Raw genomic sequence first — 23,554 nt, forward strand, 5'->3', positions numbered from 1 at the left:
ACTGGCGTGTCTCTTTATCAACTGAAATTCAAAATACAAATACAACGAGCTGAGTGAGGCAACGTTATTCATTTGCTATTGTTGTAGCACGGACGTGCGCTGTTTTTACTCCACTGATCATCTAGCATTAAAACGGTTGTCTCTAGGATGGTGTGTACACGTATGCCTTTGTGGCAGTTTATTGCCTTTGGATTGTTTAATATGTTAAGTGACTCTAGCCATAGGCGGTGGCGAAAGTGTCGTGAGTGGTCTACTATTTCAAAGTCACGTTTGGGATCAAGATCATGGTTTGTGGCCCAAAAATGTTTCGCGACTGCGGACTGGTCAGTTTCGGCAAGCCAGATTGCTCTGTCATGTTCCATAAGGCGATCTTGGAGACGCCTTGATGTTTCTCCTATGTAGCAACTGTCACAGTCATCTACAGGTGATGCGATATACTACATTGCTGCGTAAGAGAGGTGTGACAGGGGTCTTCACACTGGAGACAAGTGAACGTAGGTTCACTTGTCTGTTAGTATATTTTAGTATATTTTACGTTAAACTGTTAGTATATTTTACATTAAATTGGGTTATAATTATACGTGTCTATATTTGTTCTCAACTACAGATCGGTTAGTTTAACTTGTGTTCTGGGGAAAATAATGGAATCTGTGATTAAAGAAGCATTGCAGTATCATCTAGACAAGACTGCAGTAATAGTTAAGACACAGCATGGGTTTGTCAAAGTGGAGAGGTCTTGTCTGACCAATCTGATTGCTTATTATGATGTGGTCGCAAAGGAACTGAATGCCAAAAATAATTTTGATATCATAAACTTGGATTTCAGAAAAGCTTTTGATACTGTTGCACATGGAAGACTGCTGTACAAATTGGAGAGGTATGGCATTAAGGGTAAGCTGCTACAATGGATAGAGGGATGGTTGAGTGGGAGAGTAGGAGAAAACAGAGTGGTAATCAGTGGACAAATGTTATTAGTGGAGTTCCCCAGGGTTCGGTATTGAGCCCATTGATGTTTTATTTATTTATCAATGATATTGATGAAGCTATATCAGGTTTGATGTCCAAGTTTGAAGATGATACAAAGGTTGGCAGGGTTGTTAATGACAGTATGCTACTCGAACTGGGAAAATGGACTGAGAAGTGGCAACTGGAGTTTAACACTGACAAATGCAAAGTACTGCATATGGGTAGCAATAATCAAAAAGAAATGTACCAACTTTTCTCTTCTTGGGGTAACTGTTCAGCCAAATATGAAGTTTTCTGAGTAGTGTAGACGGGTTGCCAGGGCAGGTCATGGAGTCTTGTCAATGATATATAGGAATTTTGCTAGAAGGGACAGGAAGGTGATAATCCCGTTATATAAGGCAATAGTCAGGCCACACATAGAGTACTGTGTACAGGTCTGGAGACCTCATTTTAGGAAGGATGTAGAGTTGCTAGAAAGAGTACAAAGAAGGGCAACAAGATTGGTGAAGGGAACAAAGGAATGCTCTTACCAAGAAAGGATTAAGTTCTGCAAATTACAGCACTTGTGAGGTGATCTGATTGATGTATATAAGGCCTTGAATGGGTTGAGTAAGCTGAATGCTTATGGGATTCTTTGTCTTGCTCAGACTAAGAACCTGAGGGGGACAGTTTCAAATTCAGGAAAGATAGTTGTAGAATAGATGTGTGAAAGTTTGCCTTCAGCCAGCGGGTAGTTGATTTGTGGAATAGGCTTCCATCTTTTGTTGTGGAAGCTAATAGGCTAAATAAATTTAAGGCTGAGTTGGACCGGCATATGGAAGGAAGAAATGGGAGGGTGTTTTTTTTTTTTTTTTTTTTTTGGCTAATGCTCCATAAGCTTGCTTTCTTGCATTGTTTGCCTCTACGGTTGCTAATGCTAATGTAGCTTTTTGTATTTCTTATGACTCACTTATGATGGTGTCAGTCATGCAGTGATCAGGCTTTGTTTTTAAAGTGGTGATGTCTAACCTCCAATTCGTGGATACAGCTGTAAAACAGGGTGCTAGTTAGTAGGCCGGACCAAACCTATTGGTAACTCTCTAGGAGGCTTCCAGATAAACTAGTGTATAATCTTGCTACCTCTACTCTGCCAGATAGTGACTGGAGGGAGTCTGAGTAGTGTTTATGCAGGGGTCATTGTCGGGAGGGAGTCTGAGTAGTGTTTATGCAGGGGGCATTGTCGAGGTAACGTTATGTCAAGGATATCGGTATATTCTTACCATGTGTACGCCATATACAAAAATTTCATTACTTCATACAGCATGACCCCCCCCCACCACTTTTTCTTACTATTGAATGCATAATGAATTGTCAAACTAATAGATCAAGCTTATCTGAAAAAAAGATAACCTCCCAAACACTTCCTAGTTCATTTCACAAATATGTGGTCTCAGTTCTAATCTCAACGATGTCCATTTCTGCTTGCTTACAGTCTGCCAAACCACATGTACTTTTTCTTAAAAAATCTCAGTTATCGGTTGATTCAACCAGTGCTCATCTCAGTTGCCCAATTATTCGCTGTATGATTCCTTTCATCTCAAAAGGTGGTACTTGTGCATATGTCCGTTCCGATATTCCCTGTCAGAGACTTGGTAATTTGGAATCTCCTCTTTTCAATCTTCTCTGGCTTAAAATCTCTCGACTTCATTCTGTCAAATTCATCTGTTGGCTCAACTAATCACTTGGAACTCTGACTTCCTCTAGTCCAACTTTCCTAACAGTGAGGTAATTTTCCTTAGTGATTTTAATGTTCACAACTCCAGCTGGTTGAGATGCTGAGGCTTTTGCAATTACTAATGACCTCGCACAGATTGTTCATTTACCTACCAGAATACTGGACAATAATAACTATACAGCCAACATGCTTGAAATTTTTCTCACAAATAACCCTTCTAAGTACATGGTCTAAGTGGGCAGTCCTTTAGGCACCTCAGATCACAACTTGGTGATTTTCTCTTCTCCAATGGAGCCTTTATCTCATGGCTATTCTCAATCTAGTGTTGCTTAGCATTACAAGAATGCAAAATGGGATTACCGGTGAGATTTCTTTTCCTTATTTGGATTACTGTTTCAAAATTTCTGTTGTCAACGTTTGCTCAGGTCGTGTCTGTGAAATTATTCTTGTAGGAATGGAATCCTTTATTCCACACTCCACTTTAATATCTTGTCCTTTAACTAAACCTTGGTTTTCAAATAAATGTGCTAAGGCTGTTCAAGAGAAAACTGTTGCATATCGTAATTGGCTTGTTTCCAATTCTTCAGTTTCATTTTTTGCCTACACAACAATTGGAAAGCAGTTATTAATCAGTCTAAACTAGATTTTGAACAGACTAAGAGTAGAAACCTTGCTTCTTGCCCTAATGGTAGGCGAGCATTCTGGTCTCTTGCCAAAGCTATTGGCTGCAACTTTTGCCCATCTCTGCTCCCACCTCTGTGAAAACCAGATGGTTCTACTGTCACTTCAGCCAAGGATCCTGCTAGCATCCTATTTTACTTCCAACTCATATATTAATGATACTGGTAAAACACCTTCCACCATTGTCAACACGCTCCATTCAATGCCTCCTGTGGTCTTCCAGCAAAAGGATGTCAGGCAGATTTTGACAAATATTGATGCTAAGAAAGCTCCAGGTCCTGATGGTATTTCTCCACTTGTTCTCAAAACCTGTGCTCCTGAACTTATTCCTATTCTTTGCCGCCTTTTTTCACTTTCTTATTCCAAAGGTGTTTTTCCTTCTGCTTGGAAATTTGCTCGTATCCAGCCAGATCCTAAAAAGGGTGACAAATCCTTTCCATCCAATTATTGTCCCATTGCAATTACTTCTACTCTTTCTAAAGTAATGGAGAAATCAATTAACTGCCAACTGTTAAATTACCTAGAAACCTTCCGCCTGATCAACGATCGCCAGTATATATTCCATCAGCATCGATCCACTGGTGATACACAAGCAGTTGCTCTTGACATCTTAAAGGCTTTCGATCGTGTTTGGCATAAAGGTCTTCTAAACAAGCTTCCATCCTATGTTTTTTGTAATTGGTTATCCAGTTTTCTCTCTGACTGCTCACTGAGGGTAGTGGTAGATGGCTCTCTGTCTTCTAACTTCTCCACTAATGCTGGTGTCCTCCAAGGTTCAGTTCTTTCCCCCACTCTTTCCCTCTTGTATATTAATAACCTTCTTTCATTGACTGGAAATCCTATCCATAGTTTTGCTGATGATAGCACATTGCATTCCACTTTCTATTTTGAGAAACCTTGCCCTGCTCAATCAACTTCTCGAATATCTGCTATCAATTCCTTAAATGCCAATCTCCAGGTAATTCTCCTGTGGGGCAAAGACAACTGAGTTGATTTCAATCCTTCCAAAACTCAGTCTTGTCTTATATCTCGCAAAAAGGATTCTTCTGTTCCTATGCTTAACTTTGATGACACTCCAATACCTAGGCAAGTTGATATATCTCTTTTGGGGATTACCCTGACTTCTAATCTCTCTTGGCACAAGCACATTACAAATATTGCTTCCTTTGCATCTAAAAAACTTGGTTTTCTCTTTCGCTCTTGGCATTACTTTTCTTCCAAACAGCTGTTCACTCTGTACAAATCGCAAATCCGCCCTGCCATGGAATATTGTTCCCACAACTGGGGTGGTGCCCCCAAAACCTCTCTCAGGCTTCTAGATTCCATTCAGAAGAGGGCAGTTAGGTTAATTAATGACTTCTCTAACATAGTCTCTCCACTCTGTCTTATAGATGTACTGTTTCTGCTGCATGCCTTTTCTACAGATACTTCTATGGGCACTATTCTTCTGAATTGGCTTCTATAATTCCCGCTCTCTCTCTCTTTCAAAACAGTCTGAACACATGCTACCACCAGCCATTTACTGTCCAACTTAAAACTCACAGAATCAACTTTTCATCTTCCTCGTTTATTCATTCAACTGCTGTTTCCTGGAACAGCCTTCCTTCACGCGTATTTCCTGAAAATTATAGTCTACTGTCAGCAAATATCTTTTCTCATCTTCTCAACCTGCAACCCAAGCATGGTACTAAAGTACTATAGTTTCTAATACCTCATGTCTGCTGACGAGGCTACTAGAGACGGTCGTTTTCAAAGCCGCTAAGTGGATTTTTGTTAATTATTGATTTGAAATTATTGTTTTTCTAAAACTTTTGATTTAAATTTAGTAGTATAACATTATTTTGTGATTTTCTGATTAATTTGGTGTATTTTACTCGGCCTTGTAATTGCATAAAAGTATCGGTAAAGGTTTCCACGTGTTTCAACTCCGCTAACCGTTCGTAATTTTCCCGCCTTTGTGATACGATATACCGTACTAGATAGCGTTAGTTGAACTTCGTTAGCAGTTAAATTGTACGTTTAAATAAATACATATAACGACTTAGATTACAAACGTAATATAATTAATTTTATTTAACATAATTAATTATACATATAACCACTTAGGTTACGTAACATAAATAATTAGTAAAAACAAATAATTAATACATAACTTGATACGAAAGTTATATAAAGGGATTTCGCAGATAACACTCGTTACTGAAACGTAAATATTTCGTAGATAACACTCGTTACTGAAACGTAAATATTCCGTAGATAACACTCGTTACTGAAACATAAATATAGCGTTATAACTGTGTTTGGATACAAGTTTAGGATTTAATTTTGTACAGAAATTGAAATTTTATTGAAAGTAAATCTAAATCATGACTCAAACCAGAGCAGCAAAGCAAAGGGCTCAAGCTAATGGGAATGCTGTGGCCCAGGGGAGAACTGAGGGGGGCAGTTGTCCTCTGAATCACAGCCTTGTAAGATGCACTATTTGCTTGATGTTTGCGGAGCAGTCAAGTATGGGACATGATACTGCCATGGGGGATGTCTTTGTGTGTGTGCGATGCAAGGAGTGTAAGGAGATAAGGCGACAACTCAGCGTTGTTATGGGCCTATATGAGAGCTTGAAGGATAGGGTGGATGCCCTCGAAGGATTACAAGTGAGGGGCCCATCAAGCTCTCAGCTGCCCACACCAATGCCAGAGCTTGCACTTGGTCATCGCGAAACACAGCGGCAACCCCCAAGGCAGAATGCGCTGGTCCCAAAGGAACTAGTAGTTGTTGGTGACTCTATTGTCAGGGAAACGGGAAACATGCTTTGTAAAAAGGATAGGTGGAATAGGACCAGGGTATGTCTGCCAGGGGCAAAAGTTGATGACGTTGTAGAGCGGATATCATCTTTTAAGGGCACAAAAGGTGATATAGTTGTACACGTTGGCACTAATGACATTAAGAGTAGGAGACCGGCGGAATTACTTGACAAGTACAGGTCACTGATGAAAAAAAGCCGTGAATTAGGGTTGAAATTGAAAGTGTCTGCAATTCTGCCCAGACACGATAGGAGGGAGTATATGATGAGAGCCCTGTCAATCAATTCGGCCCTGGAAAGATTGTGCAGGGCTCAAGGGGTAGAATTTTTTTCAGCCTGGTCTGTACTTGTTAACAGGAGAGACTGCTTCTACAGGGATGGGATACACTTAAATAGAAAGGGTGCAAGAATGTTTGCTGATGCTATCGAGGCAATGTTAGGTGGGTCGGAAAACTGCTAGATTGGGGGGATACAAGGACTAATAGATTAACAGTAGCCACTGGCAGAGGTGAAAGTGATTCTTGCACTGCTTCTATTGGAATGAGCCGCAGCCTGGAAAATAAGATGCAGGATATTTCAGAGACTGCTGGGAATCATTGGGGTACAAGTAAACACATGGGTTGTGTTAGGGTAGCTAAGAAAAAGAACAGGTGCATGTATACTTGTGTGTACACCAATGCTAGGAGTTTAGTAAATAAATTTGATGAATTTGAGGTATTGCTCAAAACATCAAAGGCAGATATTGTGGGGATTTCAGAGACGTGGTGTCACACAGATATAAGAAATGCAGAACTGGAATTTGGGGAGTACAATGTGTACAGAAAGGATAGACAGGATAGGAAGGGAGGAGGGGTTATGCTATTAATTAAGAAACACATAAAATCCAAGGAAGTGAAGCCAGTCGACATCGCTGGACAGTGCAGTGTCGAGTCAGTTTGGTGTGACATAAGCATTGGGAGATCAAAATTGAGAGTAGGAGTGTGCTATAGGCCTAATGACTCTGATGAGTATAATAAGAAACTGTTCGGAGAAATAGAGTGGGCCAGTAAATCAGAGAGTCTTATAATGGGGGATTTTAATTTCCCAGATATTGACTGGAATTTGGGGGCTGGTCACTCACACAGTAGCAAGGCTTTTGTGGATTTATTGGATGATTGTTTTCTACATCAGCATGTTCGGGAGGCAACTAGAGGGAGTAATACTCTTGATTTGATTATCAGTAGTGATTCTTCATGCATTAGGAATCTGCAGATAAATGAACCACTTGGTGGCAGTGATCACAGTGTGCTGAAGTGGGAGTTACTCAAAGAGGTAACTACCATTAGGGGTAAAGGGAAGGGGTATTGCTTTCGTAAAGGCGACTACAATGGACTGAGACAGTATTTAAATTCTATACAGTGGGATCAACTGATGATATTGCCAACAGCAAATTCAAAATGGGAAGCATTCAAAGAACTTATCGTGGAAGCTACTAGGCTTTACATACCAACTAAGAAATATTGTTCAAGGTTTAGGCCTAAATGGTTGTCAGATGAACTAATGAGGCATATGGCAGAGAAGAAAAATGCATGGGATACATACAAATTAACACGTGACACGGATGCCTATGATAGATACAAGTTGATCTGTAACCAAGTTACAAAGGAGGTTAGGCAGGCGAAGGCAGATTACGAGAGATCCTTGGCAAGGGATGCGAAGAAAAACAGCAAAGAGTTCTTTACTTATGTAAACTCTAGAAGGAAGGGGATGAATCAGATTGGTCCACTTGAGATCGATGGGTCAACTGTTGATGACCCTGCTCGGGTAGCTAACAAACTAAATGAATATTTTGCATCGACATTCACACATGAGGAGTTATTCAGCGAGGGGAATGCCAGAGGTGTATTCAACTCTAGCAGTAAGCTAGAGAATCTTGTAATAACTGAGAGCAAAGTGGAGGAGAAATTGTTGAAGATAAACACAAGAAAGGCACCTGGGGTGAATGGGATCTATCCAGTTATATTAAAGGAGGCAGCAAAGGAGGTAAGCAAACCCTTAGCCATAATTATGAGAGCTTCCTTGGACTCAGGGGAGGTACCCATTGACTGGAGATGTGCAAATGTGACCCCAATTCACAAAGGGGGATCAAAGGCTGACACAAGTAATTATAGACCTGTGAGTTTAACTTCTGTTCCCGGAAAATTAATGGAGGCACTGGTGAAAGAAGCACTGCAGGATCATCTAGACAAGACTTCAGTTATAGCTAGGACACAGCATGGTTTTGTTAAGGGGAAGTCTTGCCTGACCAATTTGATTGGATACTATGATGCAGTCACAAAAGAACTGGATGCAGGGAATAACTTTGATATTATATACTTGGATCTTAGAAAGGCTTTTGATACTGTTGCACATGGAAGACTGCTGCACAAATTGGAGCAGTGTGGCATTGGAGGCAAGTTGCTGCTATGGATAAAGGGGTGGTTGAGGGGGAGAAGACAGAGAGTGGTAATCAATGGACACTGCTCATCGTGGACTAATGTTATTAGTGGAGTCCCTCAGGGTTCAGTATTGGGGCCTTTATTGTTTTCTGTATTTATAAATGATATTGATGATGGTATATCAGGCTTAATGTCCAAGTTTGCAGACGATACAAAGGTTGGCAGGGTTGTCAAGGACACTACTGACACTATGCTGCTGCAACAGGATTTGGAAAGGTTGAGCAGATGGGCTTCGAGGTGGCAAATGAAGTTTAACATTGACAAATGTAAAGTACTACATATGGGAAACAGCAACCCCAGAGCAACGTATCAACTCTGTGGTACTACACTGACAGTGGTAGAGAATGAAAGGGACCTGGGGGTGGTGGTGCAGGCAGATATGAAGTTCTCTGAGCAGTGCAGACGAGCTGCAAGAGTAGCTCATGGTGTATTGTCAATGATATATAGAAATTTTTCTAGCAGGGATAAGGAGGTGATTATTCCCTTGTATAAGGCAATGGTCAGGCCACACCTAGAGTACTGTATACAGGCCTGGAGGCCTCATTTCAGGAAGGATGTAGAGCTGCTGGAACGAGTACAGAGAAGGGCAACTAGATTGGTGAATGGGACAAAGGGGTTCTCTTACGAAGAAAGGCTTAAGTTTTGCAAATTACAGTGTCTGGAAACTAGGCACCAGCGGGGTGATCTGATAGAGGTGTACAAAGCCTTGAATGGTTTGAGCATGCTCAATGCTGATGGGATTCTTCCTCTAGCTCAGAAAAATCACCTGAGAGGGCATAAATTCAAATTGAGGAAAGACAGATGTAGGATAGATGTGCGGAAATTTGCCTTTAGCCAGCGGGTGGTTGGTGGGTGGAACAGACTTCCATCCCTTGTCGTGGAAGTTGATAGCCTAAATAAGTTTAAGGCTCAGCTGGACAGGTATTTCGAACGAACAGAGGGGTGAAGTGGAAGTGGTTATTTTTATTTATTTATGTTACTTTTTTTTTTTTTTTTTGGCTGATGCTGCATAAGCTTGCTTTCTTGCATCAAATGCCTCTACTAATGCTAATGCTAATGTTTGGGGTTTTCATAAAACAAACAAAAAACAAATATCTTCTTTCGTCTTCTCTGAAATATCATTGATCATTTTTAAGCTGATAAATGAGCGGTTGATATTTAAATGTGAAAATGGAATGCCTACACCATTCGCTAATAACTTACAACTGTTGTGTACTGTACTGTACTGTACTGTACTGTACTGTACTGTACTGTAGGTAGAAAACAATGCTGAAGATTTGGATATGAAATAATTACAATATTCTCATTTTGAACAGCATTAGCACATTTTTTTTTTTTGGTTTGAAAATCATGAGTTAGAATAAAGAAGAGTTTAGAGTGGAATGCTGAATAAAGGATTTAAATATACAAGAATAGTGTTACAGACATGATCTGAGCAAATATTATAATCAGAAAACTTGAAACAGTAGGGCAACCCAATAAAAGAAGAATTGAAGTCACTGAGATCCTCTCATTTTACACAGTAATACATACTGTAAATCACATAATGCCAAACATGAGGCTTGATATAATGGTCATGGAACACTCTCTCTATTGGGGAAGAGCAAGTCACGGATATAATGCTCTTCTAAATAATCATTAAGTTTACAGCTTAAATGTTACATAGCCAAGAGTGCTCACCTAAAAATGGGTTTTGCATTTTTATAGTGATTTATAAATACTAACATGCACTATTCTATTCTAACTTCTACTACTCTTCTTTACTCCACTTCAACATTTTTAGGGTCCTTAGAACGAAGGACCCTTATAATGTCACTCGGTTGTCTGTTCATCTGTCACAGCATTGTATCTCTGGAACACTCAACCTATTGACTTGAAATTTTGCATGGGTTTGTACATCATGTTGGCCAACATAACGCCGTATTGGTCGTTGTTAACAAAAAATTTCCGTCTTTCGATGAATTTAATAGTAATCTGAGAAATGGAGGGAGGGGGCAAAAATTTTGTTGACAACCTATAGCTTATTATACACCGTTGGAAAGAGCTCAACGAGTAGGTTTAAAATATAATTTTTAAAATTAAAAATGGCGGCACCAGACAGGAAAATGTGAATAATTTTCGTGTCTCCTCCTCTATTTCTGTTGCTAATGGAGCTAAAAATTTAAAAATAACATTAGCTATGCATTATTTGATGCTTATCAAGGGAAAACTATTCCAACTGAAATCTTATTTACTTTTTGTGTTAAAATTAAAAACAATTTTTTATTGAACTTCGATAGCGTGCTTCTTGGTACTAAGTAACTCTCCTTTTGGTGACAAAGGTTGTCAAATAGTTAGTTAATAATTCTATAAAGGTCATTTATAAATTTTGCAATGAGAAGTATTTTTTAACAATTTTCAAAGCTGGAGTTGTCCCGGCAAGGAGGTACTCAGAGATCCAGTGTTGAGGTGGCGGTGGTTGGGAGGCACCTGCATGGAGTCTTGCACAGCCCTCACCTTCCAGTAGATTCTCCCCAAAGACTTTAATCACTTCTCCCACCCTTGTCATTCACAACAACTGGAAAGACTCAAATAGACAAAGTTTTCATTAGTTCCTCAGTTTTAGGCCAAGCCGGGATACTAGAAATTTTTTTTTTTTTTTTTTCAGCTACTATAAAGCTCTCTATTTGAGATACTACACTAACAACCATTCTGACTATGAACCCTTCATCCTGATTGCCTGGCACTCAGTAGTTGACCAATTGATATACTAATATGTGCAGAGAAATATATTTTTAAGTGTCACTAAAATATTTAAAGTTTTATAAAAAAAAAAAAATATAACAGTACCATTCTGATATCTTCTTGTGACATCTCAGGACACTGTTTTCTATATCAATTGGGTGGTATCTCATGCCCCTGAGCATAATTGTTTCATCTAATGATCCGACAACAAACACAGCATCATGTAATTCTGAAAGAAAACATTATCATTAAAAAATTGCTTCTTGTACAAAGTAAGAGACAAAAAAGATAATGTTTACATGATCGTGTAAAACAAAAGACACAACATTTCTATGATATATGAAGATTATACTGTAAAACCCTGTCAGTTGCAGGGTTTATAATTTTGATGTGCTCCAAGTTCAATAAGTTTAAAGGCCAATGGGAAAAGTGGTAGATTTATATTCCCGACTGTCAAGGTCTATTGAAAATATTTTAGTATGGTATAGTATTAATGTATTAATAATAGGTTTAGTATTAATATATTTTGTTTGATTGAGCATTTATCAGCATGGCAGCTATATGGTGCCTAACACTTGTTTTCAGAACTGACAAGGTTTATTTTTGAGTATTATTTTCATTATATGTGGTTGCAGAGAACAGCTAATTTGAGGAAAGTAAAGAGCTTGTCTATGTCAGTTTTTTCCTATGATGAATATTAAGGTCAGAGGTTCCTTTAGGTGTTCAGTGGTATTGATACATCAGTTTGAACCACAGTTGAAAGATGGTTTTGGGTGCAAGATGCATAAGACAGACTCGCCATGGTCAACATAATTTGTCTATATGCCCAGGATATGTCACTTTGTGTTCAATTTTGAACTTCTGAATTTTCTTTCCAGTTTTCCACATATCGCATGATTTAGAAAAGGCAGGATGGCTTCCTTTGCAGTTGGGACAAACCGGAGTTGTGGTTGAGAAAGCTGCTTGTGTATGATCCTTCGATCCAGATGTAGGACAGATTGCGTCACCTCTTTATGCCTGTCTGCTGGGAGTGGCCATATTTCTGGAAATTAAAACAATGATGAGGATTCGGAATGTATGGCCAAATTTGGCAGTTTAAATAGCCAGCTTTTATTGTGGATGGCAAATCAGGAGTTTTGAAAGTTAAAATGGTGGAACAAGTTGGGATGAGGTTTCCATCTTTTTTTATAATCATTATGCACCTCGCACTGATTACCTTCTGATTACTCAGTTCCTGAACTGAGTAATCAGAAGGTTCAGGAACAGGCAGTGTTCAGGAACTGATTACTCAGTTCCTGAACACTGCAAGTAGATCCCACTCTGTAATCATTCCTTTCGATGAATTTAAGGTATTCCGGGGAGTAACAGATACTGGCACCCCACCAAATGTAGTTGTCTTTGATAGCCACTCAGAATATTTGGAGGTGAATGTTGCTACTAGGTCTCTAGATTCCAAATTTTTTTGTATTATAAATTAAAGCAAGTTATCACAACTTGCCCACAGGCCGAGTTGACAAAAAGTGTATCATCAAAGAATTCAGTAGGTTAGGATCATTAGATATGTCTGTCCTTCAGCTTGATTGCTCTAAAGGGGAAAATTATTTAAGTCTATCATTGCTCCTTTTAGCCCTGGGAGAGTCTTTCTTCTCCCAGGTTACCGGCCCCGCCACGTGGAGGCAGGAGCAGTGCCACCAGTGACCAAGCGGTTGTAGAAATTAGAGTTCGTCAGTAATATTTTATATATATATATATATACACTAAATAAAGAGAGGTAGATTTCCTTTCTGAGTTCTTACTTCAATACTTTAAGTAAAGAATTACTTGAAAAGAACTGAAACTTTATCGCTAGAAAAGAACTGAAACTTTATCGCTAGAAAAGAGCATTCTATATAATGCAGAGAAAATCGCTTGTCACTATCGTTTGGCACTCGGGGCCATATATATATACACTTCTGGAATGTGCTTTGTATAGTAATGCCTGTCTAGTGTCATTCTTGACACTAGACAGGCAAGTTCTCTTGCAAACTTAAAGGAACCTTTGTCACTTTGCCATATCATAGGAAAAAACTCAAATCACAGAACTGTATAACTGCTTCCACAAAAGCAACCAACACAGGCAGTATGAACCACTTTCATAGGTGCAATATGGCCTAATTAGCTGTTACACTCAAAACCCCATTAACAATAACAGTCTTCATGCAGAGACAATCACTCTGCTAATCAACATGTACAGGTAATTTACCTATTATCTCAGATAAAGAACATCTATTGCAGCTCATTGCATTGCACTGATTATTTAGGAGGGTAATCACATATCATTATTAGTGCAGTTTCACCGGTGATTTTTTTACTACACTTTCTTGTTCTATGCATTATGATTTTAGTAAATGTAGTTCCTTGTGGTGAATGATTTCAGGAGGATTGTCCATTGCTTTTCTCAGAAGATAAACATTTCAGATGGTTAAATAGTAATGTGCAGTTCCTTTTGCTGAAGCCGACTCACTGTGTCTCAGACTATAAGTACATTGGATGATTTCAGTAAGATTATGCAATTCTTTGTACTGTGTGAGACTTGGATTATGCATTTCTTCTTGGATGATTCTTGTGCAGATAGACTTTGGACATCGTTACCTATTTTAAAGGGATGTACCTCATTCTCTGTACTATATTATGAATTGTATCTGTAATACTGTATAAATGGTATTGTAAATATACAGTGGGGTTGACCAAATTTGGCAGGGAGTGCTTTATACAATAAATGGGAAAAAAAAGTGGGGTTTGTGCACTACAAGCAGTATGTGTATATTATGTTAATCCACAGTTAGTGCACATTGCCAACCTCTACATATGGTCTGCAAATATTCAAATTTTGGTGGTTTTCCTTCTAAGCCTTTGGTTACTTTCCTTTTCAGCTATTATATTGAGAGAGAGAGAGAGTGAAAAAAAAATCACAGCTGAAATCATTCAGGCACTAACTAGAGCACTTAAACATATTGACTAGTGATTAATTTTGTAAAGTGCACAATGAACAGAAATACAGAAGTTACATGGCTGTAAAGTTTGCGGAGTATTCATATGACGGAGGTTCAAAAAAGATTTATATTCATTCATTCAGACGTAGTTGCGAAAAAAAAAAGGTAATTTTATTTTGTTTGATACCTTAATTTGTTTAGTAACTAGAAAAACTTGTTTCCGTCTGGAAAAATTTTTTTTTTTTTTTTTTTGCAGTGCCAAATAAGTGTCACAGCATATACAGTAGAGGACAAATAAGTGATTCAGTTCCTCTTTCTGCAAGCATAAATACCCAAAATAATCTACAAAGAAATGGTTGCTGTTTATGGAGAAGATTGCCCAGGTTATATTGGTATACAAAATTAAAATGTAGAAGAACCTCAGTACATGAAGAAATCTCAGGATACCCAGCTACTACTTTAACAGAAGAGTGTTGCAAAAAATTGAGGGATTAATTCTGGAAGATCACCATATTAGCATCAGATAACTAGCTGTAGAGCTCCAGATTAGTGTAGGATCTGTGGAGAACATCCATCAACAGTTGCATATGAGTAATGTGTCTGCTAGATGGGTTCCCAGACTTCTGACTCCTTACCAGAAGGAAAGGACACAATGTACACATGAAATGTTGTCGATATGCTAGGAAAAGCAAGAGGAGCTTTTTTTTTTTTTTTTTTTTTTTTTTTCATGGCTAGTCGCCTTGAATCCATCACTATGATCCAAAATCTAAATAAATGTCAAAACAATGGAAGCCTGCAATCCTCAAAAAGGCAAAGGAGTAATCAAGTGCTGGCAAGGTAATGCTGTGAGTTTTTTTGAGATCAGCATGGTTTAATACTAATTTTCCATCACAGTACAACATGGGCTGTACTGTGATCGCAAATTATTATTCCAACCTCTTATAAAGCTACATGCTGCTATTAAAGAAAAAAGATGGGGAAAGCTGTGAAAAGGAGCATGCCTTCTCCATGAATAATGTTCCTGTGCATTCCTCACATACTTCAGTCAGATGTGCCCACAACTGTGAGTTTGAAATAATGCCACATCCTGCTTATTCCCCTGACCTTGCACTCTTGGATTTCTTCCTCTCCTCATGGAAGACAGTTTTCAGCTGGTAATGAGGTGATTTCTGCTGATGAGCCTTGTTTGAAGTACAGCCCTAGGATGTGTATTGAGAGGTGGCAAAAATGTCTCATTTTGTTTAGTGACTATGTTGAAAAAGTGTTTGTTTCAACCTTCTATCACAACTACTTCTGGGGGAAAATTCTCTTTTGGTTACTTTTTTAATATTAGTCAGAGTTCTATGAGATTTTTACAATATTTAATACCACTCTTATACCACGTAAAATTAATAATATAGTTTATTACACTATTCGCTTAAACTACTATACATTAAGGTAACGTTTCAGGTATCTTACTGATACCCATCATCAGAGTGGGCTGTTGGGGGAATAAAAATAGAAAGGGTTACAAATTTGGATACTGTTGCCAATATTACAATTATCAGTATTATGATTTTACAATTAAGATTTGTAAATAAAGAATTCTAAGTTTGGATTATTGATACAATAGAACCAGATATTAAATTAAGCAAATACATAGAAATTAAATTCTTACCTGCTGACAGACTCCTCTTGCTGATGCTCCCAGAAACCTGATCTGCATGCAGGTAAGAGGCACTGCCAGTGGTTAATTTATAGGTCAGGGATTAATTCTAATAGCCAATAGATTTTGCCATATTCTCTATCCTAGATCTTGGGTTCTTGCATGTTGGACTCCTGTGTTGACCTTTGCTCTCCTACTCTGGTTTTTTTTATCCTAAATCTGGGCTCTTTGTGTTGTGTAGTGGAATCCTGAGGTGACCTTTGCTCACCCACATAAAGAGCCTCACCTCAGATCTAGGATAAAATACCAGAGTAGGAGAGCAAAGGTAAAACTGTGAAAACTGTTTTCAGAGCTGTACCTTGAAATGTAAGGAAGATTGCATCTTGCCATGATGCCCATCATAGCCTCAAGAGGCATTGTTCATACCACAATGGAAGAGAAGGGGATTGCCAGAGCTTTGTTCTGGAGAGTAAATATGGGTTTCATCATTTAGAGCCTCCAATAAGCAAAGTGGCAGTGGTGGTGGCATTGCATTGGTTGCTGAGAATCACCTAGTATGGCCTGGTGACACCAAGGGACAGTATTTCTCTGTGTGGAGTGGATGTCACACCTTGGCCCTGACATAGCCGAGTGGTCAGGAGCGGAAGTGCATAGCACATGTTCCTTGAGTGGACTGGGGTTCAAGCCCGTGACTACTAAATACGATAAATATTTGTATTGACAATTTATTGTAAACTCTACTGACTTGGTTGTCGTGCCGGAGTATAAACAGAAAATTTATTTTATTTACATTGGTTCACACGTGTTTGGTTACTTCCAGTATACTAGGTGTGGCCTTTCAGTACTTGCACATATTACTAAGGGTGCCACCATTGTGAAGGTGCAAGCAGATGATCTGGCTGTTGCAGAACAATGGAACCTCACTGAAATTCAGTCCACCCGACACATTGATTTCACCTGAATCAATCCATTTCCAATAGCGTTTTAGACTCACAGGTAGCAAGCCCTTGCTTGCCATATCTGAGAGGATATTTTTATAAGCCTCTCAGACCAATTAGGTTGTGATAATAAATGAATAGTTTGTTGCAGTAAAATAAAACAATGTAACAATACACTAAATATATCATCATTCTTCTCTTTCTTGGTGATTCCCTTCTATTTTTTTTCTCTCTCAGGGGCAACTCGGGAATTTTTTTGTCTGGTGCAGCATAAGCCTCAGGCTTCCTTGCACCATATAGCTAATAATAATAGTAATATTCATTCAATAAATGGTACATACTGTATGTATTATGCCGTAAATACCATTTGTGTACTCAACAGTTATGAGGAACAAGGCTTAGGGCCTATGGGAAAAGCAGATATATTATTAAGAAGGGTTGGATTTTGTTAATTTTGTATATATTTTAATCAGTATGAATTTTATTATCTGCACAGTTTAACACCACAGCTGTAACTGGAGTTAGAGGTTTTAATGAAGTATAGGGAGAGATTTTTCAGTTTGCCCTATAAAAAGCCTTGGTTTTGGAGAGGTTCAAATCTCTGACAAAATCATTAGATGTAGCTTTGCAGTACCAAGAGTCAAAAAAAATCTTGATCTGTACTCATTCTGGGTTCTGCATCTTCTGGCGATTTCTTTTTTCCAATCCTGAATCAAAGTCCATAAGTTTCTGGTGGCTTTGACATTGTATCATCGTGAGGAAGTGGCCTTAGAGCAGAAAGTATATTGGAATATTTTACTTTATGCTTAGATTTCCCAGAAAAACTAGAAATATTGGTCATGCAAAAGTAACAATCATTTATGTGGTCTCGAGGTTCCCACCATATCACAGGAACAGCAAAAGGCATTGATTTATGAATACCTCTAAGCCAGCCATTTGTATAATGTCCTTGAAAATAATCTGCAAGAAATCTTTGGAGATAAAATATTTTATCCTTCTCTGACCTTACATCCAAAATAGAGTTTATAGGCTTTTCTCACTGTGATTTTAATACTACTTCTCTGCAAATGTAGCAAAAGCTATCAGGCTTATTTCAGCAAGAACGCAACATATTTCATGTATGGTTGAGGTACGCTCCGCTCTCATAAGAACACAATTAAGAAATTATAGATTTTTATTTCTAATTTAAACACAGTTCACGATTTATGCTAATGCACACAACACTTGTTTACAAACACTAATTCACTAAAGCACTTGTTCACTTTGTTTACCACTCGCTCTGAAAAACACACATTTTTTTAAAATGCAAAAATGTTTGCTTGGTGCAGAACCCGTGTGTGTGTCAGTAGAGAAGTTTCTAGAAGGCTCACAATATTGCTAAAGAACTCCATCAAAAGTTCTTGGACCTTCCAGAAACATCTCAACCTTTCGTCTGCACATAACAATATCCTAGAACATTCCTGACCGTTTGATGCCATTATCTACATGCTTTTAAGAAAATGAGTGAATCTGGCAAACCATCCAATCATTAAAAAACTTAGTTCTTAGGCTGTCTGTTCAACTAAGCAGCACATCACAGCTGATTGTGCAGGGCACAGATTACATCTCAGACTCATTAGTTTTTTATCAAGCATGTGGAAATGTTTTAGCTCACACGAGTAAGAAAATTTTGTGACTTTTAGATATTTAGTGATAGAGAACTCTGGGTTTCTGGGTTCTGTATTATTTTTTTTTGGAGTATTTATGTCTCCTAAATAAATTTGCAAGGGTGCAATCAATGACCTAGTGGTAAAATTATGGGGCATATGGGGTTTCTGAGGAGTTCCTAATTACCAAGAAGACACAATTCTGTTTTAATGATGAAACCAAGGTTACTTTTTTCCAGAAATGGAGAAAATCAGGAATTTAGATGATGGCACAACCTAGTAAAACATTCCACAAGCTTCTTAAGGGCAAACAGGGAGACTTAACACCACACCTATTGCAGTGGATTAGCAACTCCAGAAGGATTTTTACCTAATTGAAACCACAATTTCAGAATGGATGAAGACCTCTTCAAGAATGGATATTGTAATCCTTCCACGAGCCACCTGAGACTGCACTACCCCCCTTTCCTTTAAATAAGAAATGGTGGTTATCTGACAAGAATGATGCAGAAAATCATACTCATAACGGAAGATATAATCAAAGCAATAAACAGTCCACTTGAGTCAACAATGGGAAGTGATGATCCAGAACACAAAACACGGTTTTCATTTGAAAGTGGTTATCCAACAACTTGGCATAAGGTGGGATATCTCTAATCAGATTTAAAAACTTGTTGCTCCTTTGTGGAAAAAGTGGTTGAGAAATTAGTTTGCCGCACTCCTTTGGCACACCTTTTTGCAATAAAAATATGCTCCATATACAAATCTGACCCTATTCTTCACATTTTTCAGAAGATTCTTAATATAAAGACAGTGCTAACACTGTGATATTGCTATTATGCCAAACTGGTACTTAAAAATAAGCATCCAAAGACTGCCAGTCAACTGTCATAAGCTGTTGCATATTTAAACTATTCAAAAAAAAAAAAAAAAAAATCTTTTAGAACCAGCAATGCCAAGCATTGTTTTGTTCACTCTCAACCTTATATACATTCAATACGTAAAAGGTTACAATAGTTGGCATCTATTTCCTCCCTAAAATAATTTTGACAGATTCTCATAAGAAATATGCTCAAAAACTCATATGTCCTTAAAAAGTTGTCAAATATCGTAGTTAATGACTGAAAACAAAGACCTGTGCTGGTTTAATCATCTTTTCTATCTATTTTTAATTTTTTTATAGAACATTCGAGAGATCTCTAGAGCATTCGAGAATGGTCAGGAACATTCTAGGATATTGTTACGTGCAGAAGAAAGGTTGGGATGTTTCTGGAAGGTCCTAGAACTTTTGATGGAGTTCTCTAGAAATGTTGTTTATTTGGTTTTTAGGAGCATTAGCAACTAAGGCCATATTGCTCTGGGGATATGCAGTGGCTCACGGGCTCGAACCCCAGTCTAATCAAGAAGCATGTGATACTCACTGCTGCTCCTGTCCACCTGGCTACGGCGGCGCCTCTAGCAATATTGTGAAACTTCTCTACTGATATATACACACACACACACACACACCCACACACGAGTGGGTTCTGCACCAAGCAAACATTTTTGCTTTTCAAAAATGTGTATATGTTTCAGAGAGAGAGTGGTGAACAAATGTTTTAGTTAATTAGTGTTTGTAAACAAGTGTGTGCATTAGCATAAATCGTGAACTGTGTTTAAATTAGAAATAAAAATCTACAATTTCTTAATTGTGTTCTTATAAGAGCGGAACTACCTCAACTATAAGGTATGTTAGTGTAACGGCTCCTGGGATTTCTCCCATCTCCGCGGGTGTACATTGTATCGGGGCCAGAGATTTGAAGTGTGTGGGGGTCATGTGCTGTATATTGTGTTGTGCCCTTTGTTCCTCCAGTCTATTAGCCGCCGAGCCCCTAGTGGGACCCGACGTTACCACATCATGCCACGGGGAGGCTGATCGGGTGTACCACTGTAGCTAGAGTACTCTGGCGGGTCCTGCCACCTACTTTCCTGGGATTTCAGTGGCTAGAACCAGATTTGAAAATGAGATGATCACTGTTTCTTGAGCAACTGTTGTAATTTAACAGTGTAGAGTTGTTCGCTGATAACTTGTTCTAGGGCCAAATAGGTCGGGCAGTAATTTTGATGTTTTTAGATTTAGACCTGTGGGGTGTGTGTGTGTGTGTATAAAAAAAAAAACACGTGCAAGAGAAAAGTAAGGGAGGAAGGCAGAAGACTGGAGGGTAGGAAACAGAAGAAAGGGGCCAATAGGGAAGATAGCCCCTGATGACAGTGTGGCATGCCCAGTGCCTCACCAGAGAGAAGAGTGGGGTGGCGGATGCAAACGAAAACCACCTCCCCACAAAAAAAAAAAAAAAATTATTCTGTAAGAGAAAAATAGGGGGGGGAGTAAAAAAACGGATGGCAGGAAACAGAAGAAAAAAAAAAAAAAATGAGAGATATACCCCGCAAGTTCAGGATAGGTACAGCTAGCACGGCCAGTCAGTTGGAGCCGACAACTTGATGGAAATCCAGCAGTGTGAGTGCTGCTATGGTGAATGGGTCATGTTCAGTAAGGTCTAGTTCAGGTGTCGTCATTGGGACTCCATTTGGTGAGTCTGTGTCGCATCCCGACTGAAGGCTGGTCCAGTAGTCCATCATAACGAATAGTGGGGGTGATCAAAACTGGGATTCCAAGGTTGATGGTCAAGTCCAGGGATCGATGCTAATGAAATATGTTGTGTTCTTGCCGAAATAAGCCTGATAGCTTTTGCTACATTTGCGGAGTAGTAGTATTAAAATCACAGTGGAAGCCACTGTCACAACTTGTGAGAAAAGCCTATGAACTCTATTCTGGATGTAAGGTCAGAGAAGGATGAAATATTTTATCTCCAAAGATTTCCTGTAGATTATTTTCAAGGACATTATACAAATGACTGGCTTAGAGGTTGTCATAAATCAATGCTTTTTGCTGTTCTCCAGAAGATGCAGAACCCACAATGTGAGTATAGATCAAGATTTTTTGAACTCTTGATACTGCAAAGCTACATCTAATCACTCAGGCAGAATTTAATTATTTGGTCAGAGATTTGAACCTCCCAAAACCAAGGACCATGGCTTTAGCAGTGGAATTTTCTTGAAAAAGGTGTCAAGATATCTTTTTATAGGAAGAGACAATCTAACACAATGACCTATTACCCCATGGATGCTTTGGTTTATTGGAACAATGTCCAGGAATAGTAGTAGTGGCATGTGATGCAAGAAAGCAAGTGTATGAGCTTATGCAGCATCAGTAAAAAAAAAAAAAAAAAAAAAATCACACCATTCCCTCCAAATGCCTGTCCAGTTCCTCCTTAAATTTATTTAACTTATCAACTTCCACGACAGATGGAAGTTTGTTCCAGCAATTAACTACCTGCTGGCTAAAGGCAAATTTCCGCACATCTATTCTACATCCATTTTTTCTTAATTTGAATTTATGCCCCCTTAGATTCATAATCTGAACAAGTGGAAGGATCCCATCAGAATTCAGATTGCTCAACCCATTCAAGACCTTATACACCTCAATCAGATCACCGCGCAGGTGTCTAGTCTCCAGCCACTGCAATTTGCAGAACTTAAGCCTCTCTTGGTAAGAGGATCCCTTCATTCCCCTCACCAATCTTGTTGCCCTTCTCTGTACACGCTCAAGCAAATCTACATCCTTCCTAAAATGAGGCCTCCAGACCTGTACGCAGTACTCAAGGTGCAGCCTGACCATTTCCTTATACAGTGGACAATCACCACCTCCCTGCTAGCAAAATTCCTATATATCATTGACAAAACCCCATGACCTGCCCTGGCAGCCTGTCTGCATTGCTCAGAAAACTTCATATCTGGCTGCACAATTACTCCCAGGTCTTTTTCATTTTTTACCACCTTAAGTGTAGTACCACACAGTTGGTACGTTTCTCTGGGGTTACTTCTACCCATTTGCATTTGTCAAGGTTAAACTTCAGTTGCCACTTCTCAGCACATCTGCCCAAATTATCTAGATCCTGTTGAGTAGCACACTGCCATTATTGTCATTAACAACCCTGCCAACCTTTGTATCATCTGCAAAGTTCGACACTAAGCCTTATATACCTTCATCAATATCATTGATAAATATACAAAACAACAGAGAACCCAACACCGAACCCTGTGAGACTCCACTAATAACATTAGTCCACGAAGAGTAGCACCCATTAATTACCACCCTCTGTCTTCTCCCACTCAACCATCCTTTTATCCATTGTAGCAACTTACCCTTAATACCATTCTGCTCCAGTTTGTACTATAGTCTTCCATGTGCAACAGTGTCAAAAGCTTTCCTGAAATCCAAATATATGATATCAAAATTATTTTTTGCATCCAGTTCCTTTGTAACCACATCATAATGTCCTATCAAATCTATCAAATTTGTCAGACAAGACTTTCCCTTAAGAAACCCATGCTGTGTCTGAATTATTGCTGCAGTCTTGTCCAGATGATCCTGCAATGCATATTTAACCAGTGAATCCATTATTTTACCCAGAACAGAAGTTAAACTAACTGGTCTGTAATTATTTGTCACCCTTTGATCCCCCTTTGTGAATTGGGGATACATTTGCACATCTCCAGTCCATGGGGACCTCCCCTGAGTCCAAGGATGCTCTCATAATTATGGCTAAGAGTTTGCTTAGTTGCTTTGCCACCTCCTTTAATATAACTGGATATATCCCATCCACCCCAGGTGCCTTTCTTATGTTTAACTTCAACAATTTCTCCTCCACTTTGCTCTCAGGTATTACAAAATCATTAAGCACCCTGCTACAATTTGATAACTTTCTGCCATTTTCAAACCTTAATAACTCCTCATGTGTGAATGTAGATGCAAAATACTCATTCAGTTTGTTTGCTATCTGAGCAGGATCATCAACAGTCGAACCATCGATATCAATTGGACCAATCAGATTCATCCCCTTTCTTTTAGAGTTTATATAAGTAAAGAAATCCTTGCTGTTTTTCTTAGC

General features: G+C 38.7%; 1 protein-coding gene across 2 annotated transcripts in view; it reads right to left on the reverse strand.

The window, feature by feature from the left end:
- Positions 1-23,554, reverse strand: part of LOC150087127 (disco-interacting protein 2-like) — a 1,128,863-nt gene that overhangs the window by 26,759 nt on the left and 1,078,550 nt on the right. For both annotated transcript variants that reach the window (XM_090372979.1, XM_090372978.1), the window contains exon 39: positions 11,468-11,591. In XM_090372979.1, coding sequence (XP_090229105.1) covers positions 11,468-11,591 — 124 coding nt within the window. The remainder of the gene's footprint in view (positions 1-11,467; positions 11,592-23,554) is intronic.

This window comes from Mastigoproctus giganteus, chromosome 4 (assembly GCF_048544385.1).
Source record: "Mastigoproctus giganteus isolate SK-2022 chromosome 4, ASM4854438v1, whole genome shotgun sequence".
Classification (NCBI taxonomy): Eukaryota; Metazoa; Arthropoda; class Arachnida; order Uropygi; family Thelyphonidae; genus Mastigoproctus; species Mastigoproctus giganteus.